The sequence below is a fragment of the Coffea arabica genome, chromosome 10e (assembly GCF_036785885.1).
Source record: "Coffea arabica cultivar ET-39 chromosome 10e, Coffea Arabica ET-39 HiFi, whole genome shotgun sequence".
Taxonomy (NCBI): Eukaryota; Viridiplantae; Streptophyta; class Magnoliopsida; order Gentianales; family Rubiaceae; genus Coffea; species Coffea arabica.
Genome location: NC_092328.1, coordinates 20,100,841 through 20,121,138, shown reverse-complemented (window position 1 = coordinate 20,121,138; position 20,298 = coordinate 20,100,841). Strand labels below are relative to the sequence as shown.

At 35.3% G+C, this 20,298-nt stretch overlaps 1 protein-coding gene across 1 annotated transcript in view; it reads right to left on the bottom strand.

Moving 5' to 3' along the window:
• LOC113712358 (phospholipid-transporting ATPase 2) overlaps positions 1-16,029 on the bottom strand; it is a 28,596-nt gene extending 12,567 nt beyond the window's left edge. Inside the window, exons 1-10 of the mRNA XM_072066800.1 lie at positions 15,837-16,029; positions 15,548-15,714; positions 12,505-12,718; positions 9,925-10,041; positions 7,389-7,481; positions 7,129-7,302; positions 2,678-2,845; positions 1,916-2,020; positions 715-812; positions 482-624 (exon numbers count right to left, since the gene is read on the bottom strand). Coding sequence (XP_071922901.1) covers positions 482-624; positions 715-812; positions 1,916-2,020; positions 2,678-2,845; positions 7,129-7,302; positions 7,389-7,481; positions 9,925-10,041; positions 12,505-12,718; positions 15,548-15,672 — 1,237 coding nt within the window. The 5' untranslated portion in view covers positions 15,673-15,714; positions 15,837-16,029. The remainder of the gene's footprint in view (positions 1-481; positions 625-714; positions 813-1,915; positions 2,021-2,677; positions 2,846-7,128; positions 7,303-7,388; positions 7,482-9,924; positions 10,042-12,504; positions 12,719-15,547; positions 15,715-15,836) is intronic.
• Positions 16,030-20,298: the final 4,269 nt, after the last annotated feature.

The following is a 20,298-nucleotide window of genomic DNA, read 5'->3' as shown; positions in this document are numbered from 1 at the left end:
AGAAATCTTCACATTAACAATACCACGAAAGGAACACAAGCTTATTTAGCACAATATAACAATCAAGTTGCAAGTCTAATCACGTAAAAAAAGGGTTGGAAGTCTAATTTGTTATTTTTCGCAAAAGAAGTCAGTTTGACCACTCTGTTGACCATCTTAATCTTCTTTCCTTCCTCCAGCCTGCAATCGTCTTTCGGGTTAGGAGGACAATACATGGGGTCTAGGAGGATAAACATTCTCAGGTTACAGTGTTATACAAGTTCACATTCATGTTCAAAATTTAGCATAACAATTGACCTGGCTAAAGCAAAATATAAGCTGTAAAATTTTATGACCACTAAATTCCTACAAGAATTATAAAAGTTGAAGCTGGTCCAGTTACAGTATGACCAAATTGATGGGCATCCAGAAACAACATACATTCAAACTGCAAATCCAAGAGGAAGCAATTTTTAACAAGAAGATAAAAGTATGACCATACCTTTCAAAGCATCTCCAATTTCGTTCCCATAGAAAGTTCCAGAAATACAACATCTTTTAAAAATCATTTGATTCTCTGTAAGGGTTCCCGTTTTATCTGTCAATATATACTCAACTTGCCCTAAATCCTCACTGATTGCTGTGCTGCCACAAACAATAAACAAAAAATCTAATTAGTAATAGCAGGTCTTCCCACCTGCATAAGAATTTAGAGGCAAATCATATTTTCCTTACTTAGCAGCATGTGCCGGGGTACTAGTCTCCTGATCAACCATCTTATTGTCCCAGTCAATGAACTTTGCATACAAGCCCTTCACAAGATCTAGGGAGACCTGCAAAAAGAAGCAGCTCATTGCACCAGAGCATATGAATAAATCCCCATAAACCTACTAGTCCAAACTCAAATTTCATAAAATTGGGGAAACAGAACCAAAAAAGGATACGCATAAAAAAAATTAGGGAAGTCCTACAAGGGTGCGCTTGATAAAACTAAAGTCTAAAAATGTGAAATCTGAAATCTGAATCCATTAAGTTATTGAACTGTTAAGTATTAAATCTAATACATTTGAGTGCATATCACATTCAGTGATAAATGAATAGCTTATCACTTAATTTTGGGAGCAAGTTTTGGCTAGGAAATTGTTTGCCACTTAATTAATTCAGATGTTCAATTTTTGATTACCAAACGGTCTAAATATGTTAAGATCTGAATCCATTAAGTTTAAGTGCTGAACTGTGTTATCAAACAGGGCATAAGCTTGTTCAGCACAATAAGTGAAGATTCTACTTAAAGTTTTTCACATAAGTACTCAATAGTGGGGAACTCCGCTACTAAATCTGCAGGATACAAGAAGAACTTAATACAAAATGTTTAGCACTTAATGGGCTTATGATGCACCCTTACCAAAGATATTCCCAAAGTTTACAATCTTCTACTTTAACCTTGCTATAAAACCTGAACTATATTAAGTTACAGCCTTTTCTCATAGTATGTGGCTCTGTCAATTGGCTCTTACACTGAGCCAACAAAAATAGGCATAAAAACCAATGAAATGCGGAATTCGAAAAGCATTAAGACAGGGCACCTGGATTAGTCTTTATGCACAAGCAATATTAGCAATATGTTTGTTTTTGTTAGCTCAACTCAACAGCCAATTTCTAACACATGATTATATTCAGTCTCAATGTCTCAAAATCATGAACCCATGGATTTGAAAAGCCTATACCAGTCTTAACTTGAAGTGGTTTTATATTCTTTTATGTACACAAAATACTTAATCCATTTAGATCACATACAAAAGTATCACCTTCTCATTTTGATAAAAAAGTATATATCACGCAATAAAAGAACTCATTTTGATAAAAAAGTATATATCACGCAATAAAAGAAGGCCAAAATTATTCAATTAGAAGCGACTCAAATCTAATTTCTCACCTTTATAGATATGGGAATCATAATGGAACAAAGAAGCTCAAATCGTAGAGGAATCACCAGTAGTTCATACCACGGGCCTTTGGTTGGATATTCCACATACCACAGCTGCAAGAAAGAATCAACAAAGTAGACATCAAATAAGAAAGATAGAAAGAAAGCACATACAATAAAGCCCGAGATTTTTTGTTTGGGTATATCAACATCTGCATTTTGCACATTCAGTAAACTGAACCAATTATCGGTTAAATAAGTAGTAGAAAGGAAACCTTGGCACATCCATGTGAGAGGAGGAAAAGAGCACAAGATTCTCAATTAAGATTATGATTAGAGCTAATGAAGGAAATTAATCAGTTATACAATAGATAAATCAATAGAATGCTGCCAGAAAAGCAGCAAGTGAAAAATTTTGATTAAAAAAAAATTAAAACAAAAAACATAGAATAAGCCACAGATATTTCAGAGTACAAGAATAATTCATTAAAACAGGAAACAATGATCATCCCTGGTTTCTGTCACGTTAGTAACCCAAAGGCTTTTGATTAGAGTAGGAATGTTCTTGGACTATAAGATCAAACCTATCATTATACATGACTGCAGAGACACTATCATGATAGTGTCTAGATTATCTTATTCTATTGCAATGTTAACCGACCTTAGACACATGCATAAATACATTTCAGAAGCTGTTATATGAATAAAGTTCAAGGACTATATGGCTGTAATTTCTCAAAATACAAAAGTAAAATCACTGAGTAGACAAACCTTCCTTGCTTCTGTATCCTTCCAGATATTTCCAGCAACACCTAGGACCATGACAACTACTAGCTGAAAAACAAATATAGCTCCAGTCAACTTATCAATCATAGCATCCACTGCTGTAAGCTTTGGTTCAGGTACACCACGGGTCATGCCCAGTTTGGTTTCATTGCCCTGATAGAGAGAGAGAGAGGAGTGCAGTGCCAAAATGGTCAGCATAAAACAAGTATGAAGTCAAGGTTGATCATGCATCTATAATTACAAATTTACTTAGCCGCTTATGCCAAATATTCTCAACATTCCTAACTGGTGTTTATTTCTCCCCTCAATCACAAAACATTTGTTCTTAACACGAAATATGGAACATGCAAGTTGTCACATAAGAACCATCATGGAAGAAAATAGCAGTAGTCAACTTAATCAACAAAATGTGGCAAAATCACTTCAAAGCTCATACAGTAGATTTACGAAACTTGTATTTGCAGCCAGTTTTGGAAAAAAAAAATAAGTCATTGTTCAATAACCTTTATATGCATATATTAGTTAAGACACAGTTCTATAGGATTTTGGCTTACTTTCATTCCTTTATTCTAAGGGATATTTGAGTTATTTGGCTGTATACAGGAACTTCATCTAATTTTTGTACTTAGAAAGTCCGCTAAAAGTCCTACTAGATTTGGATAAGTAATAGAAGTAGAATCTTATACTTTGTTAATCCTAGTTGGGCAGGAAAACAAAACTTGGAGTCTATGAGCAATGTATTTCTGCTCCTACAGCAGAAGATTCAGTTGATAAATGCTCCCGTGCCCATGTTATGCAATCTAGCTAAATCCCTAATGCCCTGTCAAAGAGCTTGGGAGTAGAGGCGGCAAACTCGGCTGAAATCCACTTATCCATCCATGTAAACCACCATTATATGGATTTGAATGACTAAAACAAATCTAATGACTTTAAATGGATAACCATTTAAACCAAATTAAGTTGGTGGATTTAAATGGGTTATCCATATTTATCCAACTATCAGAATAAAAGGACAAAAAAGGATGCAAATGTTATACTTCAATCATAAGTTGAAGCTCGCTTCTCCCAACTTAACCGACTCATCTCAGACCAAACTGTTTGGCTATGGATAAAGGAGCGCATTGTGATATGAGATTTTAGGAATTTTGTGTTCTATTTTGCTTTCAGGAGGCACTGGCAGTTTGTACACTTCAGTTCAGGGGAAAGAGCAAGAATTTATCTGATCCAAAAATTAAAAACAATGCTCCACCAGAAACTTGATTTAATCAGCTTTGAAATAAAGACAGTTAAAAAAAAAATTTTGGCATATGTGAACTGTAGAAAAAAAATTTTGCAATGATGTTTTTTACTTGATTTCTTGGTAAAATATGTAGAATCCAGAAAAAATGATATAGAGTTGATATAAAAAAAAAGTAATTGCTTTAATAAAGCAAACGCTTTAAATACTTTTCTGTGTCCAAATCTGTCACATACATTTTTAGAAAGGCCATCTTCCAAGTTTTGATAGATTCGTAAAATGCATTCTGTTTTTGTACCATCAAAGGTTCTTTGGGGACATTGAAGTCTGAGAAGTGTAACTTTCAGATCTTTTTGCCAATATTTGTACTTGTTTTGCTATATAATAGTGATTTCAGAATAAATTAGAATCAAGGGACTCATTAGAAGCTGTCCATTTGATTAAAGAAGAAACGTTAGTATACAAAAGGACAAAAATGAAGTTCTGGGAGCATCTAAGGTCACATATCCATGGCAGGGCATACATGTGGTTATAATATACACAGCAGGCTAGTTAAATGGTTTTTAAATGGACAATTGGATGTCCATCATCCATTTAGATCCAATCCACACACAACCATTTATTATATGGACTTAACGATCGGATCATATAATCCATGAACCATTTACATGAAACCAGTCATGATACATATATCAATTTTGCCACCTCTGCTTGGGAGAGTACATTGTAGGTGATCCACCTGCATTTTATTTTTTCCTAAAGTCATAGTTCATGACACACATTCACAAAAATAATGTTACTCTCTTAACATGACCAGTGCCCTCTACTTTCTAAGGTTGATTTCTAGAGTTTATAACAATCATCTTCTTCTCCTAATTTTATAGCAGTTTTCTCTACTTTCAGCTTAATATGCTTTGCTAACTATTCACAAGTTATAAAAAATGTCAAGTAGTCCATCACTGGCTTGGTGATGCATCACAGGAAATTATCAAAATCTGAAATTGCATCCTAGTGACTTTCGTCATTGTTTATGTAAATAAGCCACTTTAAACATAACTTCCAATGAAAAACCACATAGCAAAATCAATAAAAGAACTTTAAACAAATAATTATGCACTTTAATGCATGAAAAGCACTCAGCCTGGATACCATAATAGACTTTGCTGTACAAAAAAGAGAGAACAGAAGTGCCACAGATATAGAATTATACACACTTTAGGTTTAACTATTAGTGCTAGAAATATGAAGCAAAGCCCAATGATCAACCCAAACAATCAATTAATTCGAAATCTTGGGAGGCTAATGGGTTGGGTTACATCATATTTGACAATACTTTTGGCTATCTGGTTTTAATTGGGTGCCAAATAACTATAAACAAATTTTAACTAATTATGCAGTCCCCCAGAGCATTATGACTGTGGGACCAGTTCAACCCAATTATGCAGGCCCCTGAATCTGGCAACCCAAAAAGAAATTAAAAAAAATCCTATTTTTAGTCTGTATCATCTCTCTGATTTTTTGTCCATAAGAAAGAAAGAAGGAAAGAAGTCTTAATCCTTTCCTCAGCTCCAAAATTTCCAACCCCTACTGCAGACAACTCAACAGACCCTACAACTCCAACACCCCTCTCTGATAGGGGGAAAATGACCACCAAAATTAAATGCTAATTTGTATCCCCGTGCCTCCGTGCCTCCACCTCCTCCCTTGCCCTCCAAAAGGTCCAGAACCACCCTAGCATAATGGCCATCCCATCCTTATCAAAAACTAGCAAAACCTATTCCCATCAAAAGAAGAAAAAGGAAACATTTTTCAAGCTTTATTAGCATCGTTTAATCCACCATTACCTTCAGAAAAAATCATATATGAAGGACAGGCATAACAATTCTTGGAGCTCATCAACATATGCACAAAGACCATTTACCTTGAGCCACCAACAGCCCCAACAAGCAAGAAGCTGCATATAACTTCAGAGAGCACTACCATAGAAACTGACAATCATTTCCAATTGCACAAAAGAAATTATTTTAGCATCACTTTTCCCCACAAAAAATATAAAACTATGCTTCCTCAATCCCATTTTATTCAAGACAATTTTCATTTCAAATATAAAACTATACTTCATCCCATTTCATTCAACACAAATTTCATTTAGTACAACTGCATGGAGAAGAATCGGATTTTCCATCTCTCCAAGTCCATGGTTGCAAAATGATCCATTAAATTGGGAATGTGGACAAATGGAAAATCCCACATCTTAGCAGCCAAATTTTCACATTTCAGGGCATAGTTGTTAATCACCCACTGCACAAATGGTCCCCATGGGGCAATTGTGTATAGCAGGTTACATTGAATGGAAACACATCTTATGTGCAAAATCTGAGTTTTCCCTACATATAGTAGTGCTGCAAATAAAAGCACTACATTCATGTTGCCAAATAATGTATTGATTAATCTATACCAATGTTCATAAGCATAAGAGCAAACAAAAGATAAGACAAAGGCACACAGACTAACACAAGTCATATAGGTTTAGACATTTCAAAATAAGAAATGATATGCATCTAGCATCCTAAGAGTAGAGAAGTCTTCATATAATCCATCTCTTATAAAGTCATCGTCACCTTCATCATTGTTAACATCTTCCTCTTCACTTTTCTCTTCTTCTTCATCATCATATGTTCAAATAATTCTTCTTTGGCAGAGGTTGGGAGAGAGAGAGAAATATGGTAAGAAATGAGAGAGAAGAGTTGAGAAACAACACTGTTTTTGTCCTTACAATTTGCTGATGATATACTTGTCCTTTTTCATGAAGGAAATAATTTTGATGCTATGTGATTGGGTTCAAATGTGTGCACAAAAAATCAAGTACAAGCCGTCCAAAATACTGGTGGATTTAAAATTTACAACAATAAAAAGTTGCTATGCTATGTACTAACACAGCCGCTAAACTTCTGCTAGGGCTATAGTGCAGTCTATTAACAATTACGATACATACAACATAACTTTTCACCGATTATTTGTCAACTATAAATTTTAATTTCCTGAAACAACAAACAACAATCAGATAGCTGATATATGATCTTCACCTTATTCCTTAAACAAACAGCTCACTACTAGAAATGCCAAAAGCATAGAAAAAGGAAAAACAGTAATCCAGCTTCATATAGCTGAAGAAAGAAGAAAATAGAAAAACCTTGCCTGTGTATACAGCAACACCACAGGCCCACTCTGTGTTTCTCAAGTAGCACGACTGCAGGAGTGTATTTTTTATGGTTATAGGGCATACATCATTATCAAGAAATGGAGGAAACAAGCGTAAATTTGCATCAAATCTTCTAATGTCTTTATCTGGTTCAGGACACTCGATTAGACCCTGCCAAAAGAAGATTCGGACACATAAAATAACACCTAGGAAGTATTATGCAACTTTTCAGGCAGATGAATAGAAGATTGTCTTACCTTAACTTTGTGCAGTAGATCAAAATCTATTCCCATGCAGGCAGAGGGTATCACCCTTGTCTTCAGGTCGGTTTCACCATCAAGGGCAGCGGTCTGAAAAAGGAATTTTTAAGGTTATACTCCCTCAAATGGGGAAAAAAGAAAGACATTTTTGGGAAGATTCCCTTCAAATTTAAAAACCTTGTAAGTAGCAACCATTGTGCTAAAAGGACAACTGATTATTTTCCCAGAGAGACTTTGCTTCAGTGTATGGATTCAAAAAGGTCATGCCCAATCTAGAAGCAAGAGGCAAATAATAAAGAATTTGGTATAATATAGTTCTAACTAAATTACCCACATCTGATTTTAGAACATCATGAGTGAAACCTGATATAGCATTTAACCCGTTTTACCATGATATTCAATACCATGTCCTCATTTCTATCTTCATTGGTTGTACTATATTTTGCATATTTTGGAAACTTACATTCATCTCTCTCATGTTTGTAATAAGTACGTAGATCTTCCACCTAAATTCTAAATTAATAGTGAAATGTGCAGCTTTTGCAGCATGATGCATATATGGCCCCAAAAATTGTTTAAGCCAAAATTATGCTTTTAATTTCACAATAACCTCTGTGAATAGTACAGGTAAGACCACAGGAGAAATTCTGTAATTTTGACAACCTCAGGGGAGGTCAGTCTAATTTACACAAAATTATCCTTGCTTTTGTATCTCCAAATGAGAATGCCCAGGATGTGATCACAAGATGAAAGGATAACAAGATCTATGTAGAAGAAAGCTGACTCAGTTCTCTATTCAATGCAACACTGCAGTTACAGAAGAAAAGTCTAAAAAACTTAAGTCCCATACACAATGTACAGATGACACTAATCTTCTTCTTCATTATCCTTCCATCAAGGGCAAATACTGTCTGAATTAGGGCTGTCAAATTGACTTCACACATGTGAACTTAATTCAAAACCACCCATGACAATTGGTTTTAGGTCATTAAAACCATTTCAAGCTCATAATTGTTTATATTAAAGTACCAGAATCAGGTGGACAGTTCATAGTGCAAAAAAATCTGTTTGGTAAATAAGCAAAAAACTTTTATGCTAACAAAACAGAAATTGAAACTGAAACCCCGCTACCCAAACAACTACTCTCCTCCAATTCCCCCCACTTCTCTTCCCGCAAAGAAACCCCAAGCTACGCAACAATGCCAAACTCCACACGCTCAACTAACTAAACGAGAGTCCCATCCAAAGAGAAATGCATGTATTATGAACCTGAATTTGGATTCACCTTATCCATAAATCACAAAAGTAACACATGACTACCAAGCTGTATAATATGTATTGTCTACAAGAATTTATTATTTACTACGTATGGCGAGCATATTTTGTTAGTTGCACAGCTTATATACACGTTGCATACATTACAGCTAGTATACATGTGTGATACATTGACAAGAGTTATATGTGCATATTTTTGGTGAATATGGAAAAGAGTGCAATCAATGACAAGGATCCTGAGCCTCCATGGACCTTTCGATCCAATTGAAGCAAAGCACACAATCTGGTGCCAGAGGATTACATGCTATTCACCTGCCATGCAACTACAGCCACCCCAAAATAACATTACAGAGCTTCAAGGAAACTGTGAATTAACCTAAGTGTTTCACAGGTAAATTAGAAGAAACAGTGGAGAAGTGAATCACATATGCAAATTGAAATAGTGAAAGTTCATAGATGGGGCTGTCTCAAACACTGAGGATTAAGGGGGCTGGTGAACAGTTTATGAACAATGTTTCAGGATATTTGGCTTCATTGGTTTTGTACATCAGAACCTTATACAGATTTGGGACAGGATCATTTCATAAGGAGCACCAATCCCAGTATCCCAAAGACATACAAGCTAAAAACCAACAAACAAATTCATATTACATCATAACTATATCAGCTAAAAGTGGTAAGTCATATAAAAGAACGGAAAAGCAACAATTTAATGATTCACACAAGATTGACACAAGGCCAACAGTCAATAATGTTGTACTTTGCTAGATTCCACCATGCCTTCCACAACCACTGGAAGTCATCAGCTCTTAGCTCATGATATGCTAACCTTAAAACTCTTCCTTCACAAGTTGCTTTGCTTATAATGTCTACCCCATATTACCTTTCTGCACTCATTATCAGTGTTTCCTGATCAACAACATGAACCTACAAGCTATCCATACATCAGAAAATGCTTGTCACCAAGACAGCTATTGTTCTTGCCAACCAGATGGAAGTTTGTATGGTTTTCTGGAATGGGCACTTGATGGTGTAGTGCCTGGCAATTTTTTTTCCGTTGACAAGTCTTGTGAGCCTTCTAACTAAATACTGTCTGTCAGCTTGATTTCCATGAGCTTCAGTTAACAAGTACTGAACAAGCTTTTTGGTGAGTTGAGCGCCAAGCAGCAGTTTTACTTTACACCTTTATATCCCCGCTAGGTAGAACTTCGTAACATACAAGATCTCAGATCTGATGAAGAAAAGTGGCAGAATTTACCTCGACATAGCAAAGACCTTGTGGATCAGAGGTACCAATAAGTACAAGATCACATGGCACTTCGTCATTCTCTCGAAGCCAGACCATGTTACCCACATGAATGTCCTGTGCTTGGATCTGCGCCATGGATATAGTTGGTGCAAGACAATAGTATCAATATCATGAACCATAGCACGATAACAGATAAAATATTAACAAATAAGTTTATAAAATCTGGGACAAGCAATTTAAAGTGCGCGCACACGCACATATATATACATCTGCAATCAGAATCACCTTTCTATATATGTGTATATATGCATATATAAATGTGTGTGTGTGTCTACATGTATGGTTTAGGCCGTAGGAAGTAGAGGTCCTGAGTTCAAATTCCACGTACCCACCACTGCTTGATTTTTTTTTTTTTAAATGTGTCTGTATTGAGGAATCTCATTTACAGAAAACCCTCAAGCAGAAAATGGACAAAAACAAGCCCTCTGCTGACTGCAGACAGCACTAAAATGATCACCACAATAATGCCAAGAGAAAGAGATGTTAAAGAAAATATCTTTGGAATTCCCAAGGAAAATGGTTGCAAATGTGTGCAGCTCAATGAAAAACAGCTGAAACAAAAATATCCATTAATTGCACAGCTTCCATTCATAAAGCTTCAAGTTAGAAAATCACAGACACTGTGCTTCAAGAGAGAAAGTAGACACAGAAAGCACAACTAGAAGCAATCAACTTTATAATGAATAACAAATAGGATTTGTTTAAAGCACAGAAACTAGAAGAGGTTCCCTGGACCCAGAATTCAGTTGTAACGAATTAAGCCAGAACATTGACAAATCCTCAATGTCCTGTCCATTCCATTTTGTTACCATTCCTACTAAATTTTGTAACCCAATGCTGAAAGCATCCAGCTCTAAAAGTATACGAGTAAAACTATAATGTCTAACGAAAGAGATCATGTGAGTGACCACATTGCCAAGGCCCAATTGACTGAAGACCTAGGTCCACTAAACACCCATTCACCAACCAAAAGATTCCCATCACCACCCCCCTCTACCCCAATGTAGTATATTCCTCACTATTTCACATCTATCCCAAGTAGAACCCTACAGAAAGGCATGCAAACAAGAACAAACTAAAGGTCAAGAAGCTAAATAAAAAAAAAACAAATGATCCCATCCCTTCGCTCATCCCAGATGCTTACCAACTCAGCATCAAGATCTGAAAAAGAAATTAACATTAGACTCCAAAAAACTGAAAATAAAACTGCAAGGTTAATAACAACATCAATGTCCAAAATACTACTGTTGTGCTTATATAAAGACCAGGTCCTAAGCTATATAAATGCAGGGTCACCAAAGATTCAGACACATGAACTTTATGAGAAACGTTTTGCCTCACCTATCCCCACTTAAACCCCAAATGATACCAAGCTAGGGGATAGAAAAGACCATCCCATGTGTTTTAATCACGAAAGCTAAAAATAAGAAAGGGATTAGTATCAGTAGCCTATAAAATAGGATTGCCCTCTTAACTCATGCTAATAAAAGATTGCAGAAACATCAAGTGCTGATGTGCATATTTTCCAAATTAAAACAACCATAAGATTGTTTTGGCAAAATGCCTTATGCGCACAAATTCACTTCCATGTGTGACCCATTTATCTTGTAGGAATGAATTCAAAATCCCTAAATGGAACATTATTCTCACATCAAAGACCATCTATTCGCCCTAATAGGCATTGATGTCAAGCAAATTTAAATTGCCTCACCCAATGACAAGCGCTTCCCAATCCACATCTTACACTACTTTCCTCCTCAAGCCACCAGGTGCATTTACGATGCCTCTTAACAAGTACCAATTTCCATCAAAAACATTGATTCAAAAGAAGATCACCCACAAATGCCAAATTTCAAATGCTCAAGATGGTTTCAATCCAAAGCACAAGTGGTTTAATGTCCTCAAGAACATAACACTACACGCAAAGGAACCGCTGTTCCATTTTCCTAATGTCTATTGATGCTATATAATTAAAATTTGTTAACTTATGCACTTTCAGCATAAACTAGATATAGATCAGGAAACAAGACACATGCTTACAGAACTCAGATAATTCTGAATGTTGAAACTCAGGCTAATTTTGAGCATGAAAAGGAGTACACAATATTTTCCATGTGTGCTTTATCCTTTCTATAAGTGGTCCAAAGAAGGTTGACAACAGATCATTCTAATTTAGAACCCCTTGTCATCATTTTTGCATAACTTCCCACTATAAGATCTGGTTACATGTAATAGCATCTACTACTAAATATCTTTCACAAGAGTGGATGCATACAATAAGAGCCGCAGGTACAAGAACAACCAATTCTTACACAAGATAAACAAATGGCTAAATCAAAGGAAGATTCCAGAAATCCTGCTCACATGAATCTCAAAGACTCTAATTCTAGAGCAATTGAAAAGATGAGAAAGCACAAAATATGCTAAACAAGTAGTTACAATTGATCACACGGAAAGACTCTTAGCCGAACTTAGTGTACAAGCACAAATCATCAATAAAAAGCTATACGTCGGAAAAATAACCCATACATGTTTTTTAACACCATGCCTGACAGCCCACACTTCTTTCTCATTTGCCTTCTTGTCTGAGAGATACCGATTGTAATCATCCCATGCCTCTTTTGTAGCTGAAACCGCAAATATTAAAATAAGTGGGCCCCATGTGCTTGCAGGATTTACAGGGGTAATAAGTGACCATAGTTGAAGGCAAGCAATCAACAAAAAGTACTGATTCATGAACCGGCTGCAAAGAGACAAAACAAAGTTGTTAGCACCGAGAGAGAGAGAGAGAGAGGAGGGTACAGCGAGAACTTAAGGAAGACGGGGCAATAAATTAATACAGATAGTTCCAAAGAAAATTTCTGGTGTGTTTAATGTGGAAAACCACCAACTTCAAGCTGCACAAATCATGAATCAAAGATTTCATCGTTATAACAAAGAAAATTTGGTTTCCAGGCCCCCATCCTCCCCTGCATACCAGATTCCTACACCTGTGGATAAGTGACGCAGGCTCATGCTTGGACCACAAGATGACAAAAGATATAAGCAGAACACAGTTTAAAAGTTCACAATGAATATCCAATTAAGAGTTAAAAATTCTTCAGCTAAATCCTTGTTTCATCTGTAGTACTGAATACTATTTTGTTTGATTATTTAAAGTATACTATGTACCTTGACTACCTTTCTATTCTTTTTATTTTAGTAAAAAATGTAAATAATCTGGTTCAAACTCATATGGTAGTTGTTATACTGTTTACAGCTAAACTACTATCTATGGTTAGCAGAACAAGCTCAAATCCAGGTATACAAAGCTAAAAAGTGAATTCTTTGAACCCTCAATGTCAGGAAAAATCAAAACTTTCCATTCCTGTAGATCAAGACATTAAAAAAAAGTTCGTAACAAGGTTCTCATGATAAATAATCACAAATTATTTATTACTTGAAATGCAAATTCCGAATTAAAATTCTTAAAACATCCATAACATCAAAGCATCAAAAAACTGAATTTGCATTCATCCCAAACAGAAGAACCAGAGGCAGACCCAGAACTTGAGGGTTGGCAAGAAAGGGGCCAAGATTCGTAGAAGAGATTAAAATTAATTTATCATCTAAAGTATTTAAACTCCTTTAGATTTTACATTTTGCAATCAAAACATATAAACATAAAAGTTTAACTCAATGTACCATCACAGTTCAAATTCCCATTGAATTCACCACATACTTTGATAAAAATAATTATATTAATAATGGAATTTAAGGTTTATCCTGTACTTTAAGGTTTGTGAAAAGCTTGCAATTTCAGAAAAAAATATAACTATTAACATGGTAACTTCTATATTCTTCTCATATTTCACAAATTCTAAAATTTTAAGTTTTCATTTACACAAACATGATCTATAATATGACTTATCAACCAACAATTTCCGTGCCATTTGATAGCAACATGAAGTAAGAAGTTACGTTGAGTTCTATTCTTTGGATCAAAACTAATAGCAAAATGAACAATGAAATAAAGTTTAAATGGAAAAATGGACTTGACCATTAGGCTTTTTTGGGAAATAGTTAGATTTTTTTTCTGAGAAGGCTTCATGACTTTTAACACCCCCCCTCCCCAAAGTTTGCTCATGGGATGAAAGGAGATTTTCACGTCCAATTTTGAGGGGCCCATTCCTCGAAAGAAGTTTTTACGGGACTATTGTTTCATCAATTTATCGTAACCAAAAATCAACTCGTATTAACCAATCAAATTTGTTGAATAACTAGTATTAATCGTATAAATTCTTATATTCATAAAGGAATTCGAATTAGTATGTTTGCTATATTAAATTAAAGTATGACCTTGTTTTCAAAAACCTAAGAAATCAAAGTATTTTGGACCTTTCTCATAAACCAATCCAGAAGTAGATTTATTCGAAAAATTCTGATAACTTGTTGATTCATCTGGTAATTGTGATAGCAATGTTAAGTTTTCTGTTCACAGAATTAAATTCTTTTTGTAGATTCGTCTGTAATTCTTCGATCCCTTGTGTTTGATTATCTATTAATTGTTTTGGGAATCCCATAAAAATTATTACTTGGATCAAATCGATTCTTTTTTGAATCTCTATACGTGCAATTCCCTCTACCCCAGAGGATATTTTCGTATTCTTTTGAACATAATTTTTAATACAATTTCTTATTTTTTGATCTTCTTGTAGACCCTCAGAATAATTTTTTGGTTGTGAACTTCTTCAGAGGAAATCCTCTGTTGCAACACAGTTGACGAGAAACAAGTTAGTAGAATTTAAATAGGGAAATACTTTCATCCAGTAGTAGGTAAACTACTAAGATATTAAAGTATACCTAAACACCTCAATATATCATCTCAAAGTTCTAGTATTCAGTATCTTACATGAGCATTTGACAACGCATCACAAACTGGGATTTGAAGGACAGGCAAACCATGGACATTCAAATATCAGGATACATTAGGTTAATGAGTTGCATTTCTGAAAATTTCCAATTTTTTTAGGAAATGAGACTTCAAAAGCTGATAAGAATCTGGATGCTCTGCCTTCATCTTTGACTTTGAGTTTTCAATATAGCAAACAAATTATTCAGTAAGATTACAATTTAAACCCGAATATCTCTCCATGATAAAAATAAAAACTCAAGAATTTTCAAATGCAGCTTATGTTCAAGAAACTTTAGAGGTAACTATGATATATGGATTCAAAATGTAAAATTGGAATAGCCATTCCACATCATCTTATCTCCCTCAGTTAAAGTATCGGAAACCAATTTTCTTTGATACTGTGCCGAATTCCAACTTGCAAACAGAGAATAATGGTCTCATTTATCGTTCAAACAAATTTTCAAACCATAGGTTTTCGTGTACATTTCGAACCTCACCCGAAACAAAAGACTCTTTACGATCAAATCACTGCAGAATTCACAAAATCATCATTAATTGCAGCAAAACTAATGAAACTACTCTCCCAAAGCACTGCCAAATATATCCAAATCGCAATAAATTTATCAACAATTACTTCAACAAAAAAATTTACAGATGCGGTAATAGTAGCAGGATTACCTGAACTGTTCCCATAGATTCTTGGGAAGAAAATTCCAAACTGTGTACTTCCGATTAGATATACGATTATCACAGTAAATATCATGCGATAAATCATCGTCATTTATATATACACAACGCTTCATCTTTGCCCTAACTTCAATTTATACCGTCGACCTCAAAACCATCTGAAACCATAACGAAATTCAACAGTATTGCTAAAATTGAGATAGGGACAAAGATTGAAGCACTGAAACATTGTGCTCAATTTGACGAAATGCAAGAGAGATACACAGGAATTACTAGGTACCTGAGATCGCCGGAGATTGGTAGGCAACTTGAAGCCGGCGCTCGGCGACGAGTTGACAATTAATGCCAAATCTACAAGCTATTGGGGGAGGAGCAGAAAACAGTAAACGGTTCTTTTGGAGCCTACGGAAGCCAACCGGTTCGGGTTTTGACTTTTCCCGGATCAGTCGAACACGTTAAGCCCATTCACAAGCTTTTGACACCACTTAATTTGTATTCAGCTCAAGTGAGTTTTTTTTTTTTTTTTAATTCGCCGCTATTTTATTTATATCATACTCTATCTTAATCTATCTAAGGAGAGACTCAACTGAACCTATGAAGAGCAGGTGGGGACTGAACCACCACCGGACCAAACAAGTGTACTCTGTCCCCATCTAAATTTTTTAGAAGAGTCACTTATTGTGGAAAACCTTGACCTCTCACCCCAGAGCTTGGTGGTGGACTAGTGGCTAGCTCAAGTGAGTTTGAGACTGAAGTTTTTGGTTCTAAATTCTAATGCTTGTGGATTTTTCTCGGAAGTGTTATTTTTTGTATTCATCAAGGATGAAAAGTAAATTGTATATTCATTTATTTTAACAAGGCTAATGGTATCAAGGCTAATAGCGGCCATATTCATTGAATCTTGTATCAAAAGAATTTGAGTAATAACATTATTTAATAATGGTAAGTGGTAAAAATTAGAGATATTACATCTTACCCCCTTAAAATAAGTTTTGACCTTGAAACTTCATGTTGTTTAAGAACAAAATCATATGTACAGGTTAAGTTAAATTTGAGTAATGGGGTTATAAATAAATTCATAGATTTTTGCCAAATTGATAGTGAGTTAGTGACAGCAAAATTTGTCTTGCTATTCTCATTAGTGTAAAAATATTCTAAAATACTCAAAATATATTGTTATTTTATTATTTATGTTTTTTCAGCTTCTCACATTAAAATATAATGGTTTTGTCAAACCCTTGGTAGCATATATCGCCATGTATAGGGTTAATTAAAAATAAAAATAGTTATTATAACAATAAAAAATTTTAACTATATTTATAGAGTGGCCATTTGATCAAGGTACTTATTCAGAATTCAAATTCAACTTACTCGAGAATTAAAACAATTAAATTTAAAATTGTATCATTTTACTTTATTTTTTAAGCATAACATAAACAAGAACTAAGTCACATGAGTAAATGCTAAACATTCATTGACTAGTTATAAAAGTAAAATACTATTTCTAGTAACGCAATAACTTCTAACTTATTAAAGTTTTGGTATAAGTTGTTAGGTCTGACCCCAAGAAATTGACAAAAGAATTTTTGGCATTTCCAAAAGACAAATAATAAAATAAAACTAAATGAAACAGGAATGCAAAAATTTACGTGGTTCAATCACATTGACCTATGTTTACAAGTCGAGAAGGAGCAAAATTTCACTATAAAGAAGAGAGTATAACGATGCCTTAGGAAAGTATTTATAGACCCAAAACACCTAATACTTAAAATACAAGAAAGTCCAAAATATTTTACTTAGCAAAAGATTTAATGATCCAAAAATCCAAATAACCTACTAAAACTTTTTTGCTTTGGTGCACATAATCCCATCACAGATCCACTCTATTTATAGTCTATTAAGGGAATGATTCCCTTGTACGAAAAGCGATATAGAACAAAGTCACACATAATAAATATCCAACTCAGCGTGTCCCAACATCAATAATAGTAAATTTTCTCCACCTTCTCTACATAAATCTCAATGGATCTAAATCACCAATAACGAATACCAACTAAATCCAAGCACTGCTTGAATTTGAAAATTGGAAGAGGTTTCGTGAATATGTCAGCAGGATTCCTCTTGATATTGGTTTTCTGAATAAGCATTTTTCCCTCGGCAATAATATCTCGAATGAAGTGAAACTTCACATCAATGTGTTTTTTCCTTTTATGATATATCTGGTCTTTAGTCAAGTGAATGACACTTTGACTATCACAGTAAATAGCAGTAACACCTTGATGTAGATTGAACTCGCCAAACAAACCTTTCAATCATAAGGCTTCTTTGATTGTCTAGGTCACAGTCATATATTCTGCCTCCGTAGTAGATAAAACTATAACAGATTGTAAAGTACCTTTCTAACTTATTATACATCCATCAATGCAGAATATGTAACCTAAAAATGATTTTCTTTTGTCAAGATCCCTGGTATAGTTAGAGTCTGTGAGACCCCGGCTGCCCTAAATTGTGATTTTATGTGAAAATAATAAGTTTTACTGTGATTATTATTCCAAATAATCCGAAATTCCTTAATTGGGAATTTGAGAAACCCTAATTGCTCGAAAATCGAAAATTTTTAAGCGAAACCCTAGATAGCCATTTTTCTTGCAATTGCATGTTTGAATGTGTATTAGACATGTGTAGGTATGTGTTGGATATCTTGATATAGGGTTAAGTGGGTTTAAAAGGTTAGAAAACCCTAAACGAGGAGAAACCCTAGTTAATCCTTGGTTGAAAGTGTTTAAGTTAGTTTATACTTTAATTTTGGCCTTGACATAAAAGTGGTTATGTGGTTAATTTTAAGTGTGATAAAGATTGATTTAGAATAAGTAAGTAAGGTTTAAGGGTGATTAGTGCAATGGCTAAGTAAGATTAGGGCATTTGGATTAAGCTAAGATTAAGTCCTATGGAGTAATATGATAGAGAATGAAAGTTATTAGGGCAAGAGTGGATGATTTGGCAAGACAAGGTTGCAAGGACTTAAAGGCAATTCCTATGCTATTTTGTGATTGGTTGAGGTAGGAAAATATCTTGAGTTGTTAGATGGGTTTGTCTTATAACCCTTAAGTCATAAGACATAAGAAACCATAGGTGTCATAAGACAAAACAACAAGAAAGAAAAGGAGAGAGAGAGCCGAGAGAGAGACAAGAGAAAAGGAGAAGAAACTTTGCAAAATTCTTGCACTTGGAGCTTTCATCTTTGGTCTTGAAGCTTGCTAGGAGCATCTTGGAGCTTGGTGGAGGTTGTCCTACTCTTGTACTATATCTTAGTTGGAGGTAAGAAACTCCTCTTGAAAGTTGCTTGGAGGATTAAGGCTTGTAGCCTTTGAAATTGTTGATTCTTGTTGTTATTGCCTTGTTGATGATGTAGTTGTAATTTGTGATGGTTTTATGGTTTAATTTTGCTTATATTGGGTGTCTTGAATTTCGGCCAAGAGGAGATAAATTAGGGTTTCCATGGTTTATGTTTGATTAAAGCTTTGGTGGTGAAATTGAGCTTGTAAATGACTTGCTTAAGTTGTTAATTTCATTTGTTGGGTGAGGTGTGATGATGTCCAAAATTTGGGTAAGAAACCCTAGGTTGAGGGGCTGATGTTTTGGGTTTGATTAGGGCTTAGATGATTATGCCTTGGTTAGATAAGGATTAGTTTTGGTTAGAGATGTTAATGAAGGTAGAACTTGTCTATTTGGTTAGAAAAGGTTAGGGTTTAGGGGCTGTTTTCATGAGGTATTTCGGGAGTCTTGTGAGGGCATTAGGGAGTGCTTTATATGTGTTAGAATGGTGTAGCCATGGCTTAGAATCTTGTGTGTGTGGTGCGAAGTCGTTTCACGCGGTTGCGCGCTTTGGTCCAGCAAAACAGCAAACCAGGACAGTTTATAACTGGCACTTTAGCTTCGAATTTGACCATGTTACAAGCTGATCGGGCTCGTGACCAAAACATCAAACTTATAGCCCTATATCAGAGCTTTTCAACGCCTTTGGAATTTCATGAATCGGATTTATATAACATGAGATATAGCCAATCAAACAGGGCCTGTCCGCGAAAATGACCTTAATCTGTCCGAACCTGTTTTGGTCTAGCTGACCTATTCACGTTTGGATTCAGGTTTTCCAGCCTTCATGAAAGTTATTCATCTTGGAATGAACTTTCTAACTGTCAAGTTTCAGATCAATTGGATATGTGTAGCATATAAAACGGCCAGCACCCCTGAAACTGACCATTTGACCTTAGACAGCTTTCGTGACCCAATTTGTTTGGTCCGCTTGGTACTGAAGATCCCAGTTTCAGTTCTTGAGGTCTTCATAAACGTTATAGGGTATCCTCTTAGCTTCGAAAGGGCGTCTCATACGCCTTAAACCGACACTTGTAGCCCAACTTATAATCAAAATGAAAAGAGGTAGCAAATCTGCCGTTTCTGCACTAACGGCCGTTTCCGCTTCCGTCAGTCGTTTCCGCGCGCGCGCGTGTCGTTTTTGCCGTTTTACTTATGATTTGCTATTTGATAACCGTTTATGGTCTAATGTGACGCAATCATCTATTGCAGACCGCGACGAGCTAGAGGCGGCTGCTGGGGCCCACTAGCGGAGTGAACGACGCTTTTGCTTAGTTGTAGCTCTTTTGTACTTTGGTAAGTATCTAGGGCTATGTGTCTAAGTCAACGCCCTTATATGTTATGCTTTGAATGAAAGGGACTTTAGG